Source organism: Eutrigla gurnardus, assembly GCF_963514095.1.
Source record: "Eutrigla gurnardus genome assembly, chromosome: 1".
In the NCBI taxonomy this organism is placed as follows: domain Eukaryota; kingdom Metazoa; phylum Chordata; class Actinopteri; order Perciformes; family Triglidae; genus Eutrigla; species Eutrigla gurnardus.
In genome coordinates this window covers 25,248,920-25,276,498 of record NC_139915.1, presented here as the reverse complement: position 1 = coordinate 25,276,498, position 27,579 = coordinate 25,248,920, and the positions used below count along the sequence as shown (strand labels likewise).

Here is a 27,579-nt window from a genome sequence, read left to right as displayed (position 1 = left end):
CTTCAGCAGGTCAATTTGATAATTTTCCAGACTGCCACGTCGTGGTCTGTGTGTTTTGGGAATGGGCCGCGTACACCAGGCGACTGTGAACAGGACCTTGAACTAGACAAGGTTCACTCTGTTAGCTGTCATGATGACACAGGCAGCAGAAAGGGGGTCATCCTTCTTTCTCACCCTCTCACTCATGGCTCAGGGATGGCAACTCTAACTCCTCAATCAAAAATTGTGTCACTCCTACTTGAGGAGGGGTAGTTGGGTTTGGGGGGGCCTGAGACCTCCATACCCTTTCTGTTCACTCAAAAAAAAAAGTCCAGGAGGGGCCGGCCTGTGGGCGGGCAGTATGGTAATAGCCTCTAGAGGAAGTGAGCGCAGTGTAGTGGAATGTAGTTGCCATTAGTGGGAGTTGAGCTGAGGCTGGCTAACTGCTAGCCTGCTATGTTGAGTTGCTGAACCAGAGGACGCGGAGGATAGTGATGAAAACATGCCTCACTTCACAGTGGTACCGGTGAAGGATCAAGCTCAGGCCCGCTACGACAGCCTAGAGGGGATTAACTGGGTGGATTACAGGGACACTGGACAGGACTACCCTGATCATCAGGACTCTGTCAACTCTGATGGTAAGTCTCAGCTAACTTATTCTAAACCTCTCAGCTGGGACACAGCAGGACTAACTTTTTGGTTTTGAACTTGATAAATGTGTCCTAGTAGTGATACCACATGAGTCAGACCCAGCACAGTATGGGAAAGCCTTGCTTTGTCCTCAGAGCCCTCTGAACAGCTGGTTGTATGGTTACCATGGCAATTCTCCAGAGCCAGAAAGCAGGCTTCCTACAGCAGGCACGTCTGTTTTTTTTCACAGCTCACTCTGGGTAAAGTTGAAGGAAGACTACTTTCGAGTGTTTTCCCGCTCGTGGAAGCTTTTTAAATTGAATTCAGGGACAAATGAGTAACAAAGGGAATGACAACTGTGGGGGAAAGACACAACGGGGGTGGGTGTAAGTGGGAGGGGGGGCTGGTACCGCCGCAACAAGAAAAGGCCTCGAGGGCTTTCTTGCACAAAAGATGGAGCTCTCTTTGTGCCAAAGGAGGATTTCCTTTCACAGAGATTGGCTGATCAACAACACAGGAGCAGATTTCTCCCTTCTCACTTGTTTCTCCACTGTATGTATCAGTATGGAAGGGGGGGTGCAGTCCCAGACAAGGGAGGAAGGGAAGATAGAGCAGCGAGGAGTTTGTAGTCGCTGGGTTAAGTCAGAGCAGCACTGATTTCATTTGGCCGAGACAGCGAACCAACCAGGGGAACAGATATATATATATATATATATATATATATATATATTTTATACACATGGGTGTGGCCCTCCAATGAGGCACCCACGCTTTACATCCAGGAGGCCGGGCTGGGCACAAACCCACACTGACTGGCCACGCACTTATACCACCTTTACCATCATGGTAACTGTGAGCTCCCTACGTCTGAATAACATCGGAAAGGATGACTCCTCAGTTGAGCCTCCTGGAGTGAATTATGTGTGTGTGTGTGTGTGTGTGTGTGTGTGTGTGTGTGTGTGTGTGTGTGTGTGTGTGTGTAGGATTGGGATGCATTTGTTAAATGTGTGATTGCTTATGTAAAAATTTGCAAGAAAACTGCAGATGAGATGATCTACACTTCAGTGAGACATGGGGATCAAGTAGGCGTTTGAAGCATAAAAAGAAAGGAATGGAAGCACATGTTGACCTCACTGTCTGCTGCTCTGTATTTCTGGAATGCATGGAAGTTACCCTTTAGAGTCAAATGCCATTCTCAAACAGCAGAAGTGCAAGTTAATGCACTTATAAGAAATGGTACAAATCAGTAAAAACACATGGCTCTAACGTTGTACCCGAGCAGAACTGCGTTTTGATGATAGAGGGGGAAGCAGATGTCCTGATATAACCCTCAGAGTTTTTATGGGTGAGTTTCGTGCTTGTTACTGCCTCCCTTGTGTTCCTGCTGTCATAATTCTCTGTAACCCACCCGAGGAGGGCTTCCTGAAACCTGAGAACAACAACAACCACCGTGAAACTTGGCGGGTAGCTGCAAGGATGACTGTGTGCTGGAAAAAAGGGGGCAGGAAGCAGGAGAAGAAAGAAGGAAGTGTGACTGTGATGAATGATGAGATGGAGCGAAGGATGCACCGTATGTTACCATTAAGGTTCAAACACATGTGGGAACTAAAAAGTAAAAGCTCCACTTGATAAGAGTTATTTAAGCACCATACCTGACTTATCATTAAGCATAATGATAACATCTTAAGAGAGTGTGGCAAGTTCCGAACACGTATGAGATACTTGTTTGACATTATGACTTGTTCAAGCAGTAAAAAGTTGGGTGGGGGAAGTAATTGCTGTGGTGAAACCGTAGAGTGGCTGTGTGTGCTGGATGATTTCATGTTGGGAGTGGTGGGCTCTGAGACGGTGAATGTTGTGTGTCTCAGCTTTACAGCGTCACGTCTGCAGCAGGGTGGAAGTGACACAGTGCACGGTCTGTTTCAGGCTGTTAACCCGACTGTGTTCGGCCCAGCACAGAACCAACACTGCGGTCGTTGTAGCTGAGCAGCCGCTCCTCAGTCAGAGCAAATACTCTGAAGTAGCCTTCACATTTCAGGGAGTTTCTTGCAGAGACTTGCTCCTCTGAGTTCCTTACTGGTGCACCATTGTTTGTTTGGTACAACTTCAATTAAAGATGGCATTGTGTCATGCCAGCGATAGCTGGTTATAATCTTGTTGGCGCCATTTCTAGTTTGGAAAAAGAACAGTTTGTCATCCATCATGTTTTCTTGCTCATTTACTGTCTGTGTGCCTGCATTTCTCAGAAGTCTGATGCAGGAGGAAAATAAACCACCGCCTATGTAGTATGTGAAGTAAGGCAACAAATTATATCCCATGAGCTAAATAAAATTCTAAAAATAATGTGAGATAGATATGAATGTTGATTTAATAAATTACCCATCATTAAAATTACATTTATATACCTACACTCAATTCACTTCCTATGAATATGACATAGTCGTGTTATCCATTGTAAACATTTTGACTTGTTCAAGGTCTACTTTTCCTTTTGTTATTAGAGAGGAAAATATGTTCAGCTGGTCCTGGGTAAATATTGTAGCCATGTAGTGCAAATATGTCTTTTGCTCATATTGGCCTCAAACTAAACAGCTGCTTAGAAACGCGTGTGATGAGTGGATCATTTGGAGAATGCCGCGGTGTGTTCCCTGACTTCTCCCAGGAGAATGAGATGACCATTCCTGTCACGCAGTCTGGTGTGCCGCTTAGATAACCCTCGAGAGATAAACACACTGTGGTGGAGCAGAAATGTGGAACATATTATGTGATGACGGAGCTAGAACACATTCAGACAGCATCACATAAACACACACACAAACACACACACACACACACACACACACACACACACACACACACACACACACACACACACACACACACACACACACACACACACACACACACACACAGGAAGTGCAAGTCTCTGTAATACTATTTAGAGATCACCACAGCTGATAGAGAAGATCATGCTTCAACTAAAATATTTGTCACACATCATTTCCTATGATGCAACTGGCTTACAAATGTGATTACGTGCCATCTCGGGCATCTCTGGACAATCACAACAATGTGATAACAATGCAAGCGAAGCAGCTCAGATGTTGTTGTTTTCTTTCCAGTGTTTACTTCCAGTTCTTCCTAACAATCTCCTAGCAATCAAATGCATTCAGTGTTTTTTCTGTTTTTTTAAACAGATCAAAATAATAGTAGTACCCATGAAAAGATGAATATTTCAGTGTCCATGCATTATTTTTCATCTGTGTATGATGAATGCCAGACGACATGGAAGTGATTACGGCTGTAGTGCTTATCAGATTGTGATGACAAGATAAGAGCGTGACGCGTGAGCATATCGCTTTCAAGATTGCCGGCAAATTCTAGCAATTCCAATTTAACGGGTTTGTGTGTGCTTCCAGATTCTTCAGGCAGAAACGGGTTTGTTAGCAGCACTGATCAGGGAATCATCCTAGGAGACGTTACGTCAAGCAGAACAGCAACGGGGTGCTACTTCATTGTATTTACATAGCCTGTAGCTAAAATGTGTAATATTCTGTCCTTATTGAGACTCATTTTTTGACATAAGAGTGTAATGAAATATGAAATGTGCAATGTTCAGTGCTTTTGGGCATTGCCTTACAGTAACTATGTTTTCGTTAGCTCCCAAAACCTTGAATTAAAAGTGCCTTCATGGATGATTCTTTAGTTAGGAATGTGATTTCTGAAAAATGAACAACACCTGTACATACTTTCTTACCTCTGAAAGCCAATGCTGAAGGGAATCTTCTTGTTCACTTTCCCTGTTAGTAAAGGGCTGTTAGTCAGGATCCAAATACATTGGTGTATAGTGGGAGTAAATGCACGTATTTGGAACATGTAACATTTATGAGTACGAATGCAGCAAATGTTCAGCTTGAAAATCACAAATCAAGCCATTTTGTGAATACACCACTAGTAATCAATTCTCTTGGATAGACCACACTTTGGGTCTGTTGAGTCATTAGTTCTACACCAATTGTACCCATTTAGTTAATTTGTGTCTTTTTGAAAGTCAGTTGTAAGGCACCTCTTCCCGTCCACCTTTACCCCCCGAGGTAATCAGGCTGAGCTGCCGTCCTTTTCTCATCATTAGCACGCATCAAAGCTAATATGTTTTGCTGTACGGCTCAGCGGGTTAGCATTCCGATGCTCTGTTCAGATGCTGCTCCGCATGGAACACAGCCATTACAGCTAACATTAGCCTACTGCTACAGCACGACAGTGATTCTTGCCACGGGCTAGAGAGAGGGGGGGGAAGTACAAAGCAAAAAAAACAACCTCATATAAAGCTATATTTTTGAAAAAGAAAATAATTCAACTTTTTTTAAAACTTGGATTGGTGGTGTAGTTGTTCGAAAACCGGGTTTGGGTCGGCCTTCTGTGTGGAGTTTGCATGTTCTCCCTGTGTCAACGTTGGTTCAGTCCAAAGGTGGGTTTATTGATTACTCTAAATCTGTGCAAATGAATGGTCATCTGTCTCTATATATCAGCCCTGTGATAGACATCCCATGTCAGCTGGGATCGGCTCCAGCCCCCCCTGACCCTGAGGAGGATAAGCCTGGCATTTGGAAAATATGCCTATCCACTATGTTGACTGTCATAACAGGTGCACTCGCCACATCCCAGTTATGTTTTATTACTTACGACTATGACATGTACCATGTCTACGCTGTTGGATCCTGCCTCTACAGGGGTCCACTATACTGTAACTAACTTAATGCTAGCTGGGTTAGCGCTGCACTGTATATTAACTGTATCCTAACTGGCCTTTGCTTATGCTTCTGCTTGTAATGGAAATGAGGTTAGAGGTGGACGAGTTCCCACAAAGTAATACTCCAAATAAGTCATGCCAAAGTTTAAGTTCAGTATTATGCCTTACAGGGGAGCATTTGGATCATCTTACAGGCCCAGAAACATAAACAATGAGCTAAATGCAGCGTTTAAATGCAATGGGAGGTAATTAAATGAAGAAAGGAGCATGTGTCTCTTTCACTGTCTGTCCCTCTCTTTTCCACACACACACACACACACACCCACACACACACCTTCAAACACATAATCAGTAGAACATTCTTGCCAACTAACTGCACAACTGGAGTTAGCTAAGCTCTGCTACTTCTCTGCCTCTCAGTGTTAAGTCTTCAGTGTTTATTAAAAGGGGAAGTTTAGCAAAGAGGCTTTTTCTAACCCTAAGCAGCTAATGGACAGGGATATTGTTTTCCATGACTAATCAGCTTTAAAAAAAAAAAAAATGCTTTCCTTCTGCTTGTGCCAACGCCCTGTTTGGTGAAAAGTATTGAAGAAGTTTTGCAAGAGCCACTTTCTGCAAGTTGTTTGTTTGACCAAGAGCAAATCATATTGATGTTGTCTTTGTTGATTTTCCCAGAGACATCGTTTTTCGCTCAAGTCATGTACTTTACACTTTGAAAAGACTTGACAACGTAGCATCTTGTCTTGGAATTGATCTAGTTGTAAACACACAGAAATGCAAATTATACCCAGACACCCCTGACATATAGGCAGCCTGTCAAAACATTTGGTTTGGACTTTACAATTGAAAGGTGGTAACCAAAAGCATGGTAATCTGTTGTCTTGGATGCCTGCACGTAGAGATGCTGCTGGTCTATTCTATAGCTCAAATATAATAATGAATGTGTGCTTTTTAAAATTTGACACCTTGACAAATCCTCTCAATAACTGCAAAGTCAAACTGTAGCTTTTCTCTAGTTAGAGGGTCAGTGAAAAGTGAAAGTCATGTAAGCCCTTGCTTAACTTCCCTACCTTGATACAGCCTTCTGTAAAAGTGCCAGTCCTGCAGCATGGACAGTCTTTAATCTTCTGGCGGTGGGGGTGAGGGGGGGTGACATGTCCGTACACGTTGCTGTCAAGCCTCTGTGCTTTTCTGGCCACGCAGCAAGAACTCTTATGTGCCTTCATAACAAGCCAGTTAATCTTTAATCTTTTTAATTAGACATTTAATGTGAGGTTATTAACAAGAGAACCCCACTGTCTTCTCATTGTTCAAGTGACTTTTACTTTTGCCGGTCCAACGAATGGAATGAGCCGGAAGCTAAACTAGACTTTAGATTATTTGTAGTATCAGTATTTGGAGCAGCGACCGATTGAGTAACAGCTCCTGCTGGGAAACATATGACCATATCTCATTCTGTGGCTAATTGTGGAGCAACATCCATCTGCATTTCTCCAGAAATGCCAGACATATCTTTAAATGAACCAATGCATCATCTATTTTTTAAAGTGTGTGTATGATTGAACATGTTAGAAATGCACAGCAAATCTCGCCGTACAATGTGCAATGACAAAAAAGGCAGTCTCCCCTCATTGCTGTTACATATCCATATTACCATATATTTATTATGTCAGAAATAGGATTTTGTATCTCCCAATACACAGTATGCCAAAAACTAGCAGGATGTCCTGCTGCACCTGGTTGCTATTTTGCAGTTGGTCATATGGAAGCCTGCATGCTTTTATGGCTATCTTCACAGTCCTCTGTGGATTAGATATATGAGCAAGAGGGTCAAAGTTCATGGTGCAGTGTCATGACGTTGCATGTCCCAATTGAATACTTACTTAATGCAATAGCACATACTTTGTAAGGCCAGCTGCAGTATTTACTGTAAGTAAAAAGAAGAACTAAGTGATTTGGAACGCAGTGGTTGTATTTTTTATCCTGTGCCACTGACAGCAAGATGACACTAGAGGGCAGTGTTGCCATGTCTCATAACTCCCATCCAGCTGTGTAGTTGTGTGAGTATTTTGATATAAAACCTTGCTTTGGTTGAGGAAAATAAACATGTTATCTTCTGTCACAACATCGAATACATGTAAGATTGTATTGTTTCTTAATGGCTTGGATGAAAATGAATGACACCTCCAGATTTATACAGACTGAACACCAGCACAATATAGGAGTACAGAACACACCTCTTTGAGATGCCTTCAGTCCCACCCAAGGCTCTCCTATCCCATTGAGCAGACATGTGCACATGTGCGTGCGTGTGTGTATGTGTATGTGTGTGCCTGTGCTTGTTAGTCCACCTCTAAACCCCCCTCACCGTGCACCATGTGTTAAACCAGGCCCCCGAATGAGCATTCCCCCTGGGTGACCGAGTGTCCTGGATAGTAATCGACAATTCCCTGAGCTAGAGCACAGAGCACTCTGCTGCATCCTGCACACAGCTCATAACCATGCTTACCCAGAGTGATAGCAGTGGGACACAGAGCACAGGTGAGTGAAGACCAGCATGGAAGCTCAACCAACTCATTTACCCAGAAAAAAGAAAAAAAAAAAAGTTGTTGTATTGTCAACACTGTTGAGAATATTTTTTTTCATATTTCATGCCCACTTGGTAAGTTGGCAGAGCTTTTTGTTGCAGTATTAATTCGGGCTTTGAGATGCCACTGTTCAAGTTGACATGCTCTAATAACCCAAGGTTAGGTAATTTCTAGGTAATGAGGTGTGGACATGCATGTGAGTGTGAATGTGTTTTTGTGGGATTATGTTTGCAGCGCTACTTTGCATGCAATAATTGCCCCGGGCACTGCGCTCATCTCTGCTTGATTCCTTCCTTCAGAACTTAATGAGAGTAAAATCTAATTATATGCCTGTTTATCACCTGAACTCGGCTTTGTGGGTCCGTGCTGCTTTTGGCCTTTCATGCATGAGTTGCTGCACTGCATGAGTTGTGTTCCTGAAGTTTACTGCTACATGGAGATTATTAAGATGTTTAAAGTATCATTAATTACAGTTAAAAAAGCTGACTGAATATTGAAAAAGATTACCATGGAGAAATTTGGATCGAAAATAACATTTTGTTGTCTACTTTTTTTTTATCAATTACTGCACAGGCGATGGTGCTGGGCTGTATATGTTAGTAATGGCAAATATTACACAATCTATCACAATCCATCAAGATATTCTATTTTTAAAGCAAAATGGTGACACTGATTAAAACCATGACTGTGACTAATGACTGTGGACCCCTTGCATATGAAACTTATATAACTTAATGTTACCAGCCACATTATTTTACCAAGTATCCCATGTGATAGAACAAAGGTGATGTCATTGGGACCCTTTTAGCTCATAGCTCCACAGTTGAAATCCATCTAAGTCATCTTTTGTATAAACTAAAAGTGACCCAGAATGTAAGCTGTAAATTATACATTTATGTTTAAATGGATTTTCAAGTGAGCTTGGTTTATATTCATGTTTTGTGTTGTTTCATTAGAGAAGCCTCTGAATCAGTATACTGACACTGCTGGGCATCTTATATTATCCATGGACGTCTGGTTGTTACAGTAAATAAGCATCGTCTTAAGCAAGTCTGACGCGGAATCATTGCCCGTTTTTTACAAACTTTCGAAATCAGTGAAACACATTGAGTTCATGTTCCCAGGATGCCAATAAGAGCTGTTTTCCTGATCATGGTCATATAGCATTTTGAGTTTGTTGTTAACATTAACATGATCCTCTCTCTAACAGGACATGGGAATCATAAAGAAGACAGTCCATTTCTCACCAGTGGTGATGCTGCTAGCAAGAGGACTTGTGACTTCTATGACAGGAACTTGGCTTTATTTGAGGTCTGTTGTATTCATTTTTACAATATTTTTGATATTAGACTTACCTCGACCAAAGTCATTTTAACTTCTTCACCCCTTTCTTCAGGAAGAGCTGGACATCCGGCCGAAGGTTTCCTCTCTGCTCAGTCGCTTGGTCAGCTACACCAACATCACACAGGGAGCCAAGGAGCATGAGGAGGCGGAGAGTGCCGAGGCATCGCGGAGGAAGACCCCCAAGGTCAGGAGTCTGGGCTCAGCAGAGAAACACTATGTCCCTCTGTTTTTTGTTTTTTTTTAAAGTCACATGTTGTACTTTAGTTTTTGGAAGATTAGAAACATAATCTTCCACGTCTTCCCTGCTTCGCTATCCAAGGTCTGGTTTTGTATTAAGAGTTGTTGATTGATTGCTTATGCCTTTGCACGCTCTGCAGTCAGACCGTGGCTGTGTAAGACCTCGATACATGCAAAGAGCTGATAACGTGATTGAATGACCTTTAAAAAAAAGTACATCAATCAATAGAAATGATCAATACACTTGTTTCCTGAAATGTCATGGTCAATATTCTCCCCCTCTCTCTCCCTCTCTGCCACTCTCCTCCCCCTCTTTGTCTCTATCAGTCTCCCAACATGGGCACTCTGATGGGAGTCTACTTGCCGTGTCTACAGAACATCTTCGGTGTCATTCTTTTCCTCCGACTGACGTGGATTGTTGGGATGGCGGGCATCATGCAGTCCCTGCTGATTGTCCTCATGTGCTGCTCATGTGTTAGTATGAGCACACACATACAGACATGCTGTGCTGTACTGTACTGTAGGTTAGACCCCACAACAATGGGAGCCAGGTTGTATTGCTAAACCAGTCAATGGGATCCACATGGGTGTATTATTTAAAAGGGACAATTCACCCTGAAATCAATTTTTTCTATTTTTCCTCTTACCTGCTATTTGTCAGCCTTGATTGTTTGAGCGTTATTTAGTCATTTCATAAAGGGAATATCGTTGAAAGAGCATAGTTCCTACATTAAACTGCTCACAATAAGGTCTGTGAGTTTAACTAGCCAACTCACATCTTAACAGCTTTTGCTTTTTTGATTAATATCACTACATGAAATTCAATTGATTATGGGTTGAACTGTCCCTTTTAATATTACTGACTTGTGTATGCTCTATCTGTCTATTTGATCTGGGAATTTTAGTGTAAAAACCTTGCCATGACATCTACGTGTGTCCTTTTCCTTATGAATGACTTTTTCTACGTTCCTTCACAGACAATGCTCACAGCCATATCAATGAGTGCCATTGCCACTAATGGTGTTGTTCCAGGTAATATTCGAGCCTCATGACTCCATTGTTTACTGAAAAAATGCCTCAGCGTACTGTACATTTAACCTTCATCAATATTACAGATACTTTGTGAAATAGTTGAATTGGCATTATTGGGATATACATTTTTCAAATAATTACTTGCTGAGTCTTTGATATCTCCGGAACATGCTTTGAATTGATGCAAAAGTACAATTTTCCATGACATTTTCTTCCACTTGGGGGCAGCAGAAATGTACCGTTGTGTCCAGTGCATGCAGAACAGACTGTAGACCTTCTGGCTTTCTGTATAACACTTTGTTTTACTGCTTCAGCTGGAGGGGCATACTTCATGATCTCCCGCTCCCTTGGCCCTGAGTTTGGTGGAGCAGTGGGGCTGTGCTTCTACCTGGGCACCACCTTTGCATCGGCCATGTACATACTGGGGGCCATCGAAATCTTCTTGGTCAGTTAGCAAAAATATAATTTGCAGTTTTATTCCAGCGTGCAAAGATATGATTCCCAAATGTTCAAATATCCGTCATAACATGTTTTTTTACTGCACATTTTACAGTAACTGTCCTGTCATTTATTTTCTCCTCAGAAATATTTGGTCCCCCAGGCAGCCATATTTCACGCCACAGACACCCTTGGGAGTGACAGTGCCATGCTGAACAATATGCGAGTCTACGGCTCTATCTGCCTCAGTTTGATGGCTGTAGTGGTTTTTGTAGGAGTCAAATATGTCAACAAGCTGGCCTCTCTTTTCCTGGCCTGCGTGATTATCTCAATTGTCTCCATCTATGCCGGGGCGTTCAAATCCATGACTCATCCCCCAGAATTCCCGTAAGTCTGCAGAGGGAGTTTTCTTCGAAATGTTGTCTGAACAGAAAGCGGAGTGAATTATGGGGACCATAACACTGATTTATGGGGGAGAATGCAAATATTGTCCCTTCCAAATGGAGAATACCTGTTTCTGTATTAGTTTAATCATATTTTTTTTGTATTGTTATGATTCTGGCTCCCTTCCACAAACAATTACTTACAGTGTGCTTTTTCAGTCAAATAGCTTGACCATAATTCAACTTTATCAGTGATGAGAAAGGAGATGTGCAGTATGGAGATACTGGCTAATGTAGCAATCATTCTATTCGTGTCCATGTCATTGCTCTAGGATCTGCATGCTGGGAAACAGGACGTTGGTGAGAGATCGCTTCGATGTGTGTGCGAAGACCGTGATGAAGGGCAACATAACGGTGCCCAGTCAGCTGTGGGAAAGGTTCTGTCTGCCGGGGAACATGAGCAGCGCTCAGTGTGACGACTACTTCATCCAGAACAATGTGACCGAGATACAGGGCATCCCCGGACTGGGCAGTGGGATTATTAGAGGTACATTCATCATTAGTAACAGAGGGATTCATGTACACAGCAAAGGGAATTTTGCATTTTTACATATTATGCCATTGAATCAATGTCCTGCTTCAAGAATGAAAAGCACACAGGCTTTCCAATTGTAGTTTCTTGCCAATGATTTTATGTCTGCCCTCTGTTGATAGAAAACATGTGGGGCGACTACCAACAGAAAGGGGAGATATCAGAGAAGGCGGGTCTACAGTCGGTGGATACACACGGCGGCGCGGAGAACTTTGGCATGTACGTGTCAGCAGACATCGCTACATCCTTCACACTTCTGGTGGGGATCTTCTTCCCGTCGGCCACAGGTACAACAACATCATGAACCAGAAACAAACCTTAAACTTGAATCTATCATGCGCACATGAGTTGCAATATAATATCAAGACATTAAATACAAATTGTAACTTTAGCCACCAGCTATATTATATTTTATAGATTTTAAAACTTGCACACAATGAAATAAGTAAGCTTTAAACAGCTCACTCATCCAGCCAGTAGGGGGCATAGTTAAACAGCTTTTACATGTCATCTGTTTGACTGTATTGTGATTTTGTCTTGTAGGTATCATGGCGGGCTCCAACAGATCTGGTGATCTCCGTGATGCTCAAAAGTCCATCCCCGTGGGAACCATCTTAGCCATTACTACTACTTCACTTGTTTGTATCCTTATGTTTTTTGGCTAACCACAATAAAACGAATAATCATGCTCCTGTGATCGGGATAGGAAAGAAAATGTGATATATTTGTGTCACCTTGAACTCCTTGACCGGTTGTAATCAGATTTCAGTTCTGTGGTCCTGTTTGGGTCTTGTATCGAAGGAGTAGTCCTCAGGGACAAGTAAGTTCATCCGTGTCCTACTGCCAGTTGGCATTTTTATCAAAAGACTTTTGATTTAAAAAAAAGATAGCCTCGTCATATTCTTGGTCATATTTAATCAGCATGTACTTGCAGGTTTGGAGACGCCGTTCAAAAAACCTTGGTGGTGGGAACGCTCTCCTGGCCGTCTCCGTGGGTCATTGTCATCGGTTCCTTCTTCTCGACGGTTGGGGCCGGCCTGCAGTCCCTCACTGGGGCCCCCCGACTTTTACAGGCTATTGCCAAGGACAACATCATTCCTTTCCTCAGGGTGAGATAGCACGCTGTTGTTGATACATATCCTGTTCCTGAAAGAAAAAAAATGCCAAGACAAAAATAGCTACCAGAAACCTGACTGACATAACCTTTAATGATATTTGACTTGCAGGCACATTTGAATATGACGCAGTACCGAACATGAAGTGATTTGCATTGCTGCATATAAAGATTTTGAATTTTTGTGTTACAGGTGTTTGGTCACGGGAAGACCAATGGGGAGCCGACATGGGCCCTTCTACTGACCGGCCTCATAGCTGAGCTGGGCATCCTTATTGCCTCACTAGACATGGTGGCGCCTATTCTTTCCATGTAAGCGCACATACATACACCCCATCAGGCGCTGTGTGAATGCATTTCTTCATTTCCCTGTTTCGTTAAGGCTGTTGACACCATCGATGAGATAACATTATCTACTTCAAATGTGTTGGAAAATTCTCCCGGTCTTTATTCAACAGGTTCTTCCTGATGTGCTATCTCTTTGTGAACTTGGCGTGTGCCGTTCAGACTCTTTTACGCACGCCTAACTGGAGGCCAAGGTTCAAATATTACCACTGGTGAGTATCTTTCTTACAAGGGAAGGAAGTGCACTTCATTATTCCGGCTGTCACACTTAAACTGAATAAAGATGCAAAAACAATCACTTCTGGCTTTTTCTGTGTCACACCCGTAGGGCTCTGTCCTTCCTTGGCATGAGCATGTGTCTGGCTCTAATGTTCATCTCCTCCTGGTACTACGCCATTGTGGCCATGGTAATCGCCGGGATGATCTACAAATACATCGAGTACCAGGGGTATGTCTGGAGTCTAATTAGCATTTGGATTATTACAGTGCCTTCTTGTGTGGTACGGGGCTACGATGGTTGTGTTTCTGTTGGCATATTTGTCGTGGATGGCGGCAGACAGCCAGCCTGTGAAATTGTCTGTCGTCCCTTATGTGTGTTTTTTTTGTCTCTTCCGTGCACAACAACAGAGCAGAGAAGGAGTGGGGAGACGGTATAAGAGGACTGTCCCTTAGCGCTGCACGATACGCCCTGTTAAGACTCGAGGCGGGACCGCCGCACACCAAGAACTGGAGGTATACGGCTACACCTGCAGGAGATGCTCTTTGTGTTTTCCACACAAACGCCTTTGGATTGCATCTCCGAGCCATGTTGCATGTTGCCATAAGTTCACATCTGGTTTCATATATCAGCAGGACCTATAAACTCTAAATGACGCAGCATCAAACATTCCACGCTTTTTCTCTCAAAACATTCACAAATATGTCACATTTTTAATCAATATAAATATAATACAATAACGTGGATTAGAGAAAAGCTGCACGCTCGATCACAATCGTGTCAGTGGCTTTTTTTAGAAGTGTGTGGCACTCAGATGGACAAATGTAATAAAAATTAGGTTTTCTTCCTTTTATTAAAATGGCCTTCCAAAATGATGGCAATGCCATACAAAATAAACAACATGTGATAACTATCATCTGATGCATTTTTACACACACTGAGTAATGCCATCTGTCAAGGATATGTGTACACTTTTGGGAAGTGGTTTTCCGAGGAAGGGTTTAATTCTTTTCAGGTTGTAGCAAGTTTGCTGGGTATTTCCAGGGAAGTTAGCGTGTCATCTGTTTCTGTAAAGTTCTGCTGTGATGCTGCACTTCCTCTTATGCCACTCATATGAATGCAATAACAATGAGGTTAGAACTCAGTTATAAATAAATTTAGTTGACAAGAGAAAGTTACTTTAGATGTTTAGGTCACATAAAACATTTCTGTAAGGTATGTAGTGAGGACCGGATTCACAATGAAATACTGTCATATGTACCCTAATGTCTACACATTTTGACATTTCTATTTATCCCTGTTTAAGCTAGACTTTCCCCCAATGACCGATCAGTGTATCGTGTTTTCGATGAATGCCTACATGGCTGTGCTTGTGCATCCAATTCAAATCATTTAAATGTTTCTCAATACTTATTGCAAAGACACACATTTATGCAGGGTCTTTGACCCATAATGACATTGACTCTGTACATTCCAGACCTCAGGTGCTTGTGCTGTTGAAGCTGGATGAGGACCTCCATGTAAAATACCCTCGTCTGCTCACCTTTGCCTCGCAGCTGAAGGCAGGAAAGGGTCTGACCATTGTGGGCTCTGTCGTCCAGGGCAACTTCCTGGACAGCTATGGGGAAATGCAGGCAGCTGAGCAGGTACAATACTAGAAAGGGTTGTATGCTCTGCACGCCCCCCACACAATCATCCATTGTATTCTGTTGCTGACAGTGTTGCAACTAATTGTTACAAATGACCACCTTTTGTCATTTTGAAAAGCACAATGAAGCGAAAGCATGCTTCATTGTGAATTTTCCAATTTTTGTGACGGTTCTTCCTCAGCAACTGTTTTTCAATGTGTTACTTTAATCAAAGGACATGGCTGGAAACAGCTTGTTATTTTCACGACAATATGGTGCCAATGAGCCATTTCCGATAAAATAAGGCACTGGTGCGGGAACATTTTTCATAATGTGATGTTTGGTAAAAAAAAAAATATATATATAAACAAGTGAAGTTTGCTCTTGTTTATGTGACAACAACTGGTGAGATTAATGACTCATCCTTGATTCATTTAGTGCTAAGGCAATATTCATGCATCACAGGGAGGTAGTGAAGGTAAAACCGTATTAATTTAATTTCATTTCATTTCAACTGTTGAACATTGGTTTTGCTATATAAATCCTTATTATGTAAATATAAGGCACACACTTGAGGCTGTTAGGGCATATCATCTGTTAGATACTTTTCATCTGAAGCATTATGTATTTATTTATTTCTGAGTATGGTTTATCTGCTTACTCCTGATTGTGGACTTAAGTTCTGTTTGCACACATTTTTTTCCCTGCCAGGCCATTAAGAATATGATGGAGATTGAGCGAGTCAAGGGTTTCTGCCAGATCGTGGTGGCTTCTAAAGTTCGGGAGGGTATTGTCCACCTGATCCAGTCCTGTGGTTTGGGGGGCATGAAGCATAACACCGTGGTGATGGGCTGGCCGTACGGCTGGAGACAGAGTGAGGACCCTCGTGCCTGGAAGACTTTCATCAGTAAGAATCTCACTGAAGTACAAAATGACACTCAGCATCATTATTTTATTTTTTATTTCTTATTTTTTTATTTTGTTTATTATCTTTTTATTGTTTTTCCTATACAAACTAAATGTATGATTATTTAAGTAAATCTTAACACAATTATTATTATTATTTTCAATTATTTTTATTTTCTCCAAAAATGGTAAATAAAGATTATCAAAAATAAAGAAGGCCCTAACAGCATCTGCGGTACAGCCCCCCTTTTTAAATGACTGCCCCCCCTAATCAACTACATAATGTTTTCAAGAATAAGTAGGTAGTTGGCATGCACTCTCATGCACTTAACAAACAGCTCACTATTATGAACTTGAAGTCCCAGCAGTCGTGTGCTTGAGAAAGCTCATATGAATACGCTATTGGGAATGCATTTTGTGTTGGTTACCATCTGGCTCATGCAGAATGTGAGCCGTTGCTAAATTAATTTGTACAGTACAGTTAATATCCATGCCTCCGTGTTTTCATCTCGACTCAGACACGGTCCGCTGCACCACAGCTGCCCACCTGGCCCTGATGGTGCCCAAAAATGTGTCCTTCTACCCGAGCAACCATGAACGCTTCACAGATGGCAACATTGACGTTTGGTGGATTGTCCACGATGGGGGGATGCTGATGCTGTTGCCTTTCCTGCTCAAGCTGCATAAAGTGAGACAGCAGATATCTTTTAAGTGGTATTCCGATATACAGCTGTAGAGAAAAGTAACTGTAATCCTTTCAAACGTACTTGCTGTCCTTGAATAGTCTTTTCTAGTTTTTAGTTTGCTGTTAGTTTGAGTTTAAATTATGTTCTCTCTGGAAACAACACATGGTTATTTTTGCATTGTAGGTCTGGAAGAAATGTAAGATGCGCATCTTCACTGTAGCCCAGATGGACGACAACAGCATCCAGATGAAGAAGGATCTGGCCACGTTTCTGTACCAGCTGAGAATAGAAGCTGAGGTTGAGGTGGTGGAGATGGTGAGGATTCTTCTGACACCACAACTTGTGAAGTAGTGAAGAGGATTTATGTGGGGCTTTTTATGGCTAGAGCCAAATTTAACTTGGAAATAAAACCCAGATGCCCCTGTTTGTTTAAAAAAAATCAGGGTGTTAAAAAAATCACTGCTTTACTTTCACAAGTTGAATGAACCACTAAAACATTTTTTTTTTCAAATGTTTCTTTAGCATGATAGTGACATCTCAGCATACACCTACGAGCGAACGTTAATGATGGAGCAGAGGTCCCAGATGTTGAGGCAAATGAGGCTGTCCAGTGCAGAAAGACAACGAGAGGTGTGCTTTTTTGTTGTTGTTATGTTTATTCCTAAAATATATTTGCAAAAAAAAAAAGCATGATAAATCACTTGCATGGTGCAGTATGGCAACGTGGACTGCTCAGTTTTAAATCTGTTAATTACTAAAGGCTCCACTTTAGTTAAATACAATATATTGACAGCCACTTCTCATGATATTCCCAATGGCACTTGCAGGCCCAGCTGGTTAAGGACAGGCACTCTTTGGTGCGTATGGGAAGTCTATACTCGGATGAGGAGGAGGAAGTTGTGGAGGCTCCTCCGGAGAAAGTTCAGATGACATGGACAAGAGAGAAGTGTGAGGCGGAGAAGAGGAACAGGAACAATGCACCCGAGAACTTCAGAGAACTCATCAGCCTCAAACCGTGAGTTGTAGTCAGTTAATCTCAGTAAAAAAAAAGCATAGCATTTAAAGCCAATTCCTTGACTTTATTTCCCCCTCTTTTGCATCTTTCTCACTCTAGGGATCAGTCCAACGTGCGGAGAATGCACACGGCCGTAAAGCTGAACGAGGTAATCGTCAACAGGTCCCATGATGCTCGATTAGTGCTACTCAACATGCCAGGACCACCCCGAAACGCAGATGGAGATGAGAACTGTATCCTTTGCCAATCTGATTAAAAGAGGTCTTGTGATTGTATAATAGATGTTGGGCTGTAGTAAAAATCCTGTATTGTTTGGCTGGTTTACTTTCTTTAACGTGCAACCTCAGATATGGAGTTCCTGGAGGTGTTGACAGAAGGCTTGGAGAGAGTGCTGCTGGTTCGAGGTGGAGGTCGGGAGGTCATCACCATCTACTCATGATCCATTATTAGCTGCTGCACGGGAGAATCTGTCTCGTCGCGTCGCATTCCACCTCTGGAAAGGAGGCAGCAGCTGCTTTGCTGCCGGACAGCTCTGGCTCGACGTATGAATTTGACACTTTTATTGTGAAGTAGGAATTTTTCAGTACAAATGGTTTATTTTATTCTTGTAGAATATTGGGACACAATAGTGTACATATCAACGTGTATGTTCACCACTGCCATTCTTTACAAATAAGATCTGCTATTTTCTTCTTCTTCAGAAATCAGTATTTGTGTGTCAAACACAACCTTTTAGATAAGCATTTTGTTATTTATAATACCTCTTCATAGGTGATAATAAACCTATATTTGACTGACTATGGCAGAATAACCTGAGTAGCACACGTGTTGGTAGAACAGTTTTTATAATAGATTTTTTATTCTGAAACCGCTCTTGATCATTTTGGACGCACATCTCTATTTATTTATTTATTTTGTTAACATTTCCCCACTGAGGTAAAGAAGATGTTACTGTGGATGTTGAACACAGTGCTCGACGTTGGTTGCGCTGTTGAGGTGGCACGCCAGAGATCACGAAGCAAGTTTTTAAGAAGAGTTGTAATTTATGGATTTTTTTTTTTGGGACAGATATTTGTGTTGTTGATATGAGAGAAAACTTTATATGAATGACTTTTGAACCGTTACATTTGTACTTTTTCTACAGACCCGAAAAATATGGGGTCAGTTCAGTCTCATTAATAATGAATGCACAGAGAAGGATTAACAAATATATTTATGGATTTATATTACATTTATTTAAAACGAAATGTATTTGTGAGAAGAGAGTCATTTATATATAAATCACAAAATATATTTGTGAATCCTTCTCTGTGCATTCATTATTAATGAGACTGAACTGACCCCATAGAAAAAAACCTATGTGCACACAAAATTATGGCTTAATTTAAAGTTATAAGCCTTAAGATTTCTATGAACTCAAACATTACTTTTGATACCGTTTATGGTCTGCGTTTTTCTGCAGTAGCCATTCGATTATATATTCGCACTGAATGGCTATTCTAAATACCTTTCTATATGGTTGTTTTCATTGTGAGTCCGCCGTTCCCGCACAATTTAATTGAAATTGGCTTACTTCACATTCCTGCAATGTGAGTTTGCTCAGTTTTGCTTGAACAAATACACCAGTTGTGTTCCTAACAAAGTAGCTGCTTAAGGAGTGTTTTCTGTAGTATTAAACAGCACTAAGCTGTTAACCACAGGTATTGGCAAATCAACCACGGGTGAAATCTTAACGATTACATCTTTACGCAATTCTGGCCTCGGCTACATGACGCTGTTTTGTGGCTTTTTCTATGAAGCTGAGTATTTCAGGCCAGCACACGGTGTAGAAAACAACTGTTTATTTTCATGAAGACTAAATGTTCTGTGCAAGCCAATAATGTTTTATATGTAAGTGAACAAGCATGACACCCTGCGCAGTTATTAAAAAACTAATCACATAAAATTAAGAATGCTCCTAGTCTTCTCTTCACTTTAATACAAATAGGTTCACCGTCACTTACCACCCATCCAAATATACGTCTTTTGCTAATTAAAATTTTGGCATAATAAAAGCTTTAAATGGAAAATTTATGTTGGCAGTATTTTAGTGAAGAGTCTTCATTTTTGAAGTGCATTTTGAAGTGTGTTGAGGCTATTATGTCAAAGTGGTAATGTGAATATCATGCACACAGTGGAGAAAAAACAAGTTCACCGAAGAAAATTCCTATCAAATTTGTTGTCGGTACACGATTCTGAACCTTCACAATTTCACACAGTTGTGGTTTGCTGATCCAAGTTACAGATTTATGTATTTCTATGTACAATTTTCTGTTTGGCCAAAGGACAATGCATAGTTAAATATATTAATAATGTAACATTGTACACTTATATACCTTAGCGACCCCCCACAGTAGATAAAAAACACCTTCCCAAACTAAAATAAAAATAGGCAATTTAAAAGGGCCATCTCTCCAGTTTTATTGATCAGCTCTGTTTGTCTTCATGTCATAAGTTTCCAAAGAGATGATGTCATCACAGGTACAAAACATTAAATATGTAATAAATAAATACATTGCAAGATGAATGATCCAGTCCTTCCTGAGGACTGATGTTCTGTACATTTTATTGTATTGGCTCCTTTTAAAGAGGTTGGCATTTAAATAACCTTCCAAATGGGGCTACACATTGAAGAAGAATGTGATTCTCCTTTTATCTTTACTGACCTTTACCGAGTGCTTGGATGGCCCACAAATGGATACTGCAATCTGATTAAGGTCACCTTATTTATATTCAAAATGACGTGCTTTCAGGTGTTTCTCATTATTCATTCAGTCATAATTAGACTGGAAAGCAGCAGAACTATTGCAAGGATTAGCAGACATTTGGGTTCATGTTGGGCTCTGGAGGAGGGGCTAGGATGTCTGAGGGCCAGCCTGCATTGGTTTTGCACCTCCTCTACGGGGATCTGAACCTCACTAGGCTTGTTCGAACTCAACTGATCACGGACCTGGTGGGAAAAACAGTGAGACAAGAGAGGGAGATGATGCACACTTATTATACTATGGACATTTTCTCCCAAACATACAGCCTTTTATCCTTCTTTATAGCCAAATCACTCCTGCGGCCCAGATATTAAATGAAAATGTGCCTTTCAATTGCTTACATGCCCTTCATTTGTCAGAGAAGGCTGTTCTTTGACATAAAATATATTAATCTTCTAGCTCACCCTCTCCACCTCCTCGAACACTCGCAGGAAGTTCTTTCGAAGGACATCGGCCAACTCATCCTCAGTCCAGTTTCTTTGCAGGAGTTCCTGGATGAGGGCGGGATACTTCGACACATCCTCTAAGCCCTGAGGAAAGCTGTGAAGAAAAAAAACAAAACACATTTCACATCAAAGATATTATTTTGCAAAACAAACTACTCATTCTCAGACAGTTTTGGTGTGACAAAATACATCGCTTATCACAAAGTAACTATAATAAACACTGAAATTTAGTTTGTCAATATCATTTGTTTTGTGACAAGCCTGACTGGACTAGATTGTCTCTGGATGCAGGGAAGAAAAACAAACAATTCAATGTCCACCATTCTGCAGCAAATCTACTGCACCAGCTCTCTTTATGCCTGTTACAAGTACAAAGTCATTGATTTTTTTTTATTTTTATTTTTTTTACCATTTTTCAGCTTGGTGACAGCTGAGACAGCCAAATTGCTGATATCATGACAGGCTAACAAAAGCACAGTATTGATCTGGAGAGTGCCTGAACAGAGCTGCCCTACTGAGCTTTGTATTATTTTGGTCTGTATGTGTGTAAGTTGCGTCTGAAGATCCCCATACATGCTAGTCATGGGGTAGAGGATATGTAGATTTACTGCCCTTTGACTTCGTGCTTCCAGCTATCTGCACGTTGTGTTTGCAAATGAGTATTTCTTACCTCACAGCACCTTCAAAGTCTCCTCCAATTCCTATCGACTCGGCTCCGATTACCGTTTTGATGTGATCAAAATGATCTGTGAAACCCAGACAGAATAATAAATCACCCGAGAAATAAGAAATACAAACTACAGATTTACTTCATGACGGAGAAGAAAAAAAAAAAAAAACCCGACATGGATGCCTCACCAGCCACACGGGAGACGTTTGCTTCATCCCTGCAGGATATGAATTTGCTGTGAAGATTCACCATGATCATCCCCCGTTTCTTTTTCTGAAACGCAAGTGTGTGAATAGAAGTCTGGTGAATAACAAGACATACATAGGAGAAGCTTGAACTCAAATATTCTATATAAACACATTTTCCAGACACAAGAAGTCTTTATTTCTTTCATTTGCATTCACTGGCTGTAGTGTGATATGTGGTAAACATCGGGTTTATAGCTGTCTTATCTCTAACGCTCCATAACTCTGCACCGCTGTGAGTAACACAGAAATCTGTACTACAATCAGGATTGTGTCCCCTCAAGTGGGGGATGGGAGGGGGGCAGAGGTGGGTCGAGGTTAAGTAAGAGAAGTACATCCATGTTACTACGCTTTATTGATGTTCAGTCTTCATCTACTGCGACAACAGGTTCGTGTATTGTACCTGCTGAATTTACATTAAGAAGCAAATAAAAAACAACAACTCAGTATATTCCATGATGTTTTCAGGAGGATTTCAAAAACAGCCAATTGAAATTTCTAATTGTATACTGACATTTAGAATGAAATGCAGTACACCGAACGTGGCTGCTAACAACCACTGATATTAATATGAACAAAGTAAGACAAGCAGCAAATACACGTTTTAACATATATTGCTGTGAGTTTTGTTCAGCAGAAACAGAGGAATACATGATCAAATCAATAACCTGGGATGAGAATACATTTTTCATAATATTATAAAAGCGCTATTGGTGACAGATTGGTCTTCTATTGTAAGCAAATTCTATTCTAGACTCAAGTGGGAGGAAGTCAGTGGAAGTCAGTGATGAGTGGTTGCTATCAACTGAATGTGGGCTAATGGCAGCTGGGAGAGAAATTCAGAGGAGCGTTAGGGGAAAGAGAGGAGAAGACACAAGTAAAAATTGCATCATCTGATACTTCCTTCAAAATGTTGAACGATACATTCAGATTTGATTCTTTGATAAACAACCTCATAAAAATGGAGATAAAGCAGATGAAAGTATAGTGGAAATCGACTAAAGAGCAGTTGGAACAGTTGTTGGAGGAAAAACACTCATTATTTGTTTTATGTTCGGAACTGAAACACACAGACGACCGACTGCCAAATATAACATCCTAAAATATACAAAGCGCAGTCCATCTACTGTCTTCAAACTCACCCAGTGTGTCATTATCAGGCGTGTCGTGTTTGGTGAGACAACAGTGGAAATTAAACAAATGGTCACGGAAATTATAGACGACATGAGACAATGAATAGACAGCAACGAGATGTTAACTTGATTTCTTTATCCTGCAAATATACCCTTCGGATTTAGAATCAATTATACAGAATGTTAGTGGGCTGAAACGGAATAATTGGGGAAATCGGCTCGGAACTTTTTTTTTAATCCTGTAGATACACAAAAAAGCCAACATTGAAAATATATTGTATTGTTCTTTGTCTGATGTATAAATAAGAATTATGATTACTATAAATTAACCAGTGGCTTGATTACAATTCAATCAAGCAACTAAGCAAGCATTTAACCGCTCAGTGAATCAATTTCCTCACCAGATCGTGCAGCAGCCAGTCAGGTACGTTGCGTCCGTGGCTGCAGACGGAGAAGGAGGACGAATGGCTGAAAATAACGGGAGCCTTGGAATGCTTCAGTGCGGCCCAGGCAGTGTCCCAAGAAGTGTGGGAGAGGTCCACTATCATTCCTAGTCTGTTCATCTCCTCCACCACGGCCTTGAAAACACAGTTAAACAGACGTTGGCGGGGGCGTCAGAGGAAGTCAATTCAGCCGGCAACAGGAGACGGTCATATCTACATGCATGTAAACACAGTCATGCAAGAGGCATAGCATTTCCTATGCAGATCCACCTTTAATAATAACAACGTCTACTTTCTTTGGCACAATCCATTACTGCAGTGTCTCAAGGCTGAAGCATTTATATTCTATCATAGCATCTTTAAAAACTACAACTTATTCTACTGTACTACTACTGCCACTAATTCCATCCATCCATCCATCCATCCATTGTCTACCGCTTATCCTGTATTTAGGGTCACAGGGGGGCTGGAGCCGATCCCAGCTGTCATTGGGCGAAGGCAGGTTACACCCTGGACAGGACGCCAGTCTATCACAGGGCCGACATGTAGAGACAGACAACCATTCACGCTCACATTCACACCTACGGGCAATTTAGAGTCACCAATTAACCTATCCCCATCCTGCATGTCTTTGGACTGTGGGAGGAAGCCGGAGAACCCGGAGAGAACCCACGCTCACACGGGGAGAACATGCAAACTCCACACAGAAGGAACCCAGGCCGACCCGGGAATCAAACCCGGGATCCTCTCCCACTACACCACCGTGCAGCCCCTGCCACTAATTATAAAAAATAATAATAAGAATAACAGAACTAATACAGTGCTGTGTGCAGTATGTGATACACATAGCTTCTACTCTATTTCAAGTCTATTCTAATATAATGGTAATATGTTGTGACTGGTTACTTAAAAAGGCATTAGTTAGTACTCACAGGATTTGAAATCAGTCATCAAGACCAGCAAACATGTTCTGTAAACAATTACTGGAGAATGAGCTTACCTTCCCAAAGTGGGTCAGGCTGTTGTTCTGTCTTTGATAGACATTGTAATGTTTTGAGGATGATTCAGCCCTGCAATGAAAAAGAACACTGTCAAAGCCACAAATCATGAAAGTGTTATAGTGTCACCTCCACTATAACATCTATCCAAACACTGCTCCATTTAGGTCATTCAAATGGGCACATTAAGCTACATGCAATGTCAAGTTACAGAGAGTCCAAATGCAGGTTCATTTGCATAGAGGGAATAAAATGTAAACACATTCCACCTTTCCATTCAGCCAACCCTGTAAATAAACTCTTTAGCTACAAACAAAAAGCTTTTAGGAAAGACATCGTTGTGGTTAAGGTCTGAGCTGATGAACGTTTCAGGCAAAATTATTACAAAATAAATAGTAGTAACAGTTAGTGTCAAGAAATCTAGCAACAGTGTTGCTGTGCCTCTTGTATTGATACCCTGTTGAGTCATGTGGCCATCATTGCATTTCTCCAATATAGTATATAAATCATATGTGACAGTCTCAGTAAAATAATACATACAGAACTCTTACTTACCAGGGTGTATTGCAGGTATGTGTGAGGGCCATGGAGCGCACCCCAAGCTGGTAAAACATCCGCAGGGCTGGCAGACTGCTGTCGATGGAGTGACCCCCCTCTATGCTTATTAGACAGGCAATCTTACTCCTCATCTTAGCATTATTTAGCTCTGCAACGGCAGACACATGTATCACTCACACACTGGATGAACATTATCCAAAATGAACGCCTCCAACCAAATAAAATGATGAACGTCTCATTGTGACGATAAGATCATCAAAACTTCAAGGCTCATATTTTCAAACATGGACTGCAAATAAGACATGTGTAAAAGTATGGATAAATAAATTAAATAATCATGGATTACCGGTATTCATACTAGAAAGAAAACAAAACACTGATTTAAAATTGTAGATAATCAACTAGATTCAATCCCTCTTTCATCTCAATAGCGGTTTTGTAGTTAATTCGCCTGCGACGGGTACTGTACCCTTGGACGATGTGACCAACTCAAAGTCCTTGTACTCGGTGCACATGCGTCTGACCACATCTATTTGTTCCAGAGTCAGCCTCACAGCATCCTTCTCCTGGGCCCCACACATCACATAGACCGCAAACATCTGACAAAGGGACGGCAACATGACACAAGAGACATTTAAGTTACAGCTGACTGTTATTCTAGGTGTGATCTCACCACAATACATAATTAGAGGATGCTATTATACAAAGGGGGCAGCTTATACTTTAGAGCAGATCAGTGTCAATACCTGTGCCTGTACATGGCCTGCACGGAGACGGGTGATGTCTGTGGCCACTTTACTGACGTTATGAAGGTTGATTTGGCTCAACCGATTGTTGTGATGTATCCTCAGCTGGAGAGCTAGGTCATTATGACTGAGAGGTGGAGATAGAGGATGGAAGGAAAAAGGCGAGGCATTACCTCTTTGAATCCATTAGTCATATCCGTGAATGAACTTAGGACAATAAACATCCTTTACCCATCAATAAGAGGATATCGGGACATCAAGTCATGTACTCTATCTCTCTCAGAGTATCCGGACACCAAACAACACAGAGACGAGAGAACCGCCACAAGGGACTTCATCCAGAAGCCACTTGAAGGACTTGCAACACTTTTCCCTGAAGGCATATTCTGAGGAGAGAAAGCACACCAGTGCATAACAGTACATGAGTCATATGTATAACATTGTCTATTTTGGATGTCTGATTAATTATGGAAGGGAAACTAACAACAGGACACATAGAAGTCCCTTCTGTATGACATAAATAAGACATAAAACATGAGAGCATCACTGTAAACGTACTGCTTCATATCTCATGCATATTTGAGTCCTACTAGGAATACATTGCACTTTAACTGATGAGATTCAAATGTGTCTCTCCTCACTACTTATTAGACCATAAACACAGTAAACACACTACTAAAAATATTGTTGCCGTGTTAGCTATTTGATAGCGAATTGGTAAAAAATGCTCACTGGACACTAAAACAATGATACACCCTCATTTTCAACAGTTTGTATCTTTACTATAAAACAAAACATTTTAAACAATATACTCACCTGCAAGGCCGTTAAAAAGCAACTTGTTAACCACCTTGATGAACAACTGCATAAACAGTGTGAACTTTCCAGCTGTACGCCCAGTAAAATGTAGAACACTATACAAAACAGGCAGCTGTGCTCGCTGATGCATTCAAGTCCTAGCGGGAAAAACACCAATATTATATTATATATTTTTTTCTCTTAGAATTCAAAGGTGTTCAGCCAAAAGTAACACATGCTGCCATTATAATGACAGTAGCTCTATTTCTAGATAGAGCCTAACTTCTACCACTTCAATGCAGTTCTACTTCGTTATTTAATTGCTTTGCTTCTCACGAAGAGTAGAAATTTACGAGCAGCACTTGAAAGCACCGCAGGGACTTGTGAATTTCATGTTGCCATCTGTTGGAAAAATGACGTAATTGCTAGGCTCACATGAAAGGAAATACACATTGCCTTAATTACCTCTTATGCAGCTACCGTGTTTACATTTGTAACAGGTCGCTAGGCCACCGAACCACCATATTAAAGTTTTGTAAGAGTATTTATTCATAAAAAAGCAAGAAAAAACAACGTTGAACAACACTTATCCGAAATACGCTCTCCAAAAGTTCAAATCCTGCCCAGATTTCCACGGTGTCGTACGAGGAACGGTGGCCTTGGAAAATGACAAGTAAGTCGGAAAATATTATGCATTATTAAGCACACAAATAAATACATAAATTAAAAAGATATAGGTAAACAAACCCATTAAAAACAAAACGTAGCCTATATGTTAAAGTAGGCCAATTTATTGACGCAAACAAACTAGCTGTTTTGTTATTTGTTTCGTTCAAACTCTTCAACGCTTTTTG

The 27,579-nt window shown here is 41.1% G+C and overlaps 3 protein-coding genes across 4 annotated transcripts in view; 2 read left to right on the top strand and 1 right to left on the bottom strand.

Moving 5' to 3' along the window:
* The window catches only part of slc6a2 (solute carrier family 6 member 2), a 161,125-nt gene that overhangs the window by 48,432 nt on the left and 85,114 nt on the right, over window positions 1–27,579 (top strand). The window lies entirely within an intron of this gene.
* On the top strand, window positions 451–19,138 carry slc12a4 (solute carrier family 12 member 4). Its single transcript, XM_084008796.1, has 24 exons — window positions 451–617; window positions 9,158–9,258; window positions 9,344–9,475; window positions 9,856–10,002; window positions 10,506–10,560; window positions 10,875–11,005; window positions 11,144–11,385; window positions 11,714–11,928; window positions 12,096–12,260; window positions 12,517–12,615; window positions 12,736–12,793; window positions 12,908–13,082; window positions 13,281–13,399; window positions 13,546–13,644; window positions 13,761–13,880; window positions 14,060–14,164; window positions 15,127–15,295; window positions 15,989–16,184; window positions 16,702–16,871; window positions 17,053–17,184; window positions 17,392–17,499; window positions 17,697–17,884; window positions 17,984–18,117; window positions 18,232–19,138. The coding sequence occupies exons 1-24, from the start codon at window positions 482–484 to the stop codon at window positions 18,321–18,323; spliced, it is 3,288 nt and encodes a 1,095-aa protein (XP_083864922.1). The 5' UTR covers window positions 451–481; the 3' UTR covers window positions 18,324–19,138.
* Window positions 18,897–26,820, bottom strand: dpep2 (dipeptidase 2). 2 transcript variants are annotated; one of them, XM_084008917.1, is made up of 12 exons: window positions 26,744–26,820; window positions 26,159–26,313; window positions 25,928–26,054; window positions 25,651–25,780; window positions 25,179–25,329; window positions 24,626–24,695; window positions 23,584–23,760; window positions 21,993–22,077; window positions 21,805–21,880; window positions 21,093–21,228; window positions 19,222–20,873; window positions 18,897–19,022 (listed from the first exon to the last, which is right to left on the bottom strand). In XM_084008917.1, exons 2-11 carry the CDS (start codon window positions 26,308–26,310, stop codon window positions 20,691–20,693), a joined length of 1,287 nt encoding a protein of 428 aa, XP_083865043.1. In that variant the 5' UTR covers window positions 26,311–26,313; window positions 26,744–26,820; the 3' UTR covers window positions 18,897–19,022; window positions 19,222–20,690. The 2 variants fall into 2 exon arrangements, with proteins under 2 accessions (XP_083865043.1, XP_083865042.1); XM_084008916.1 differs by lacking the exon at window positions 26,744–26,820 and having other exon boundaries at window positions 26,159–26,699.

Bases quoted from the DNA above. Each gene is read 5' to 3' on its own strand.
- slc12a4 (XM_084008796.1), top strand. From the start codon at position 482: ATGCCTCACTTCACAGTGGTACCGGTGAAGGATCAAGCTCAGGCCCGC. The intron at 13,083-13,280 runs GTGAGATAGCAC...TTTGTGTTACAG, and splicing joins ACATCATTCCTTTCCTCAGG to GTGTTTGGTCACGGGAAGAC. The intron at 17,885-17,983 runs GTGAGTTGTAGT...TTCTCACTCTAG, and splicing joins GAACTCATCAGCCTCAAACC to GGATCAGTCCAACGTGCGGA.
- dpep2 (XM_084008916.1), bottom strand. From the start codon at position 26,340: ATGCACTGGTGTGCTTTCTCTCCTCAGAATATGCCTTCAGGGAAAAGT. The intron at 24,696-25,178 runs GTAAGTAAGAGT...TTTTCATTGCAG, and splicing joins CATACCTGCAATACACCCTG to GGCTGAATCATCCTCAAAAC. The intron at 22,078-23,583 runs GTGAGGAAATTG...CTTGCGTTTCAG, and splicing joins ACTGGCTGCTGCACGATCTG to AAAAAGAAACGGGGGATGAT.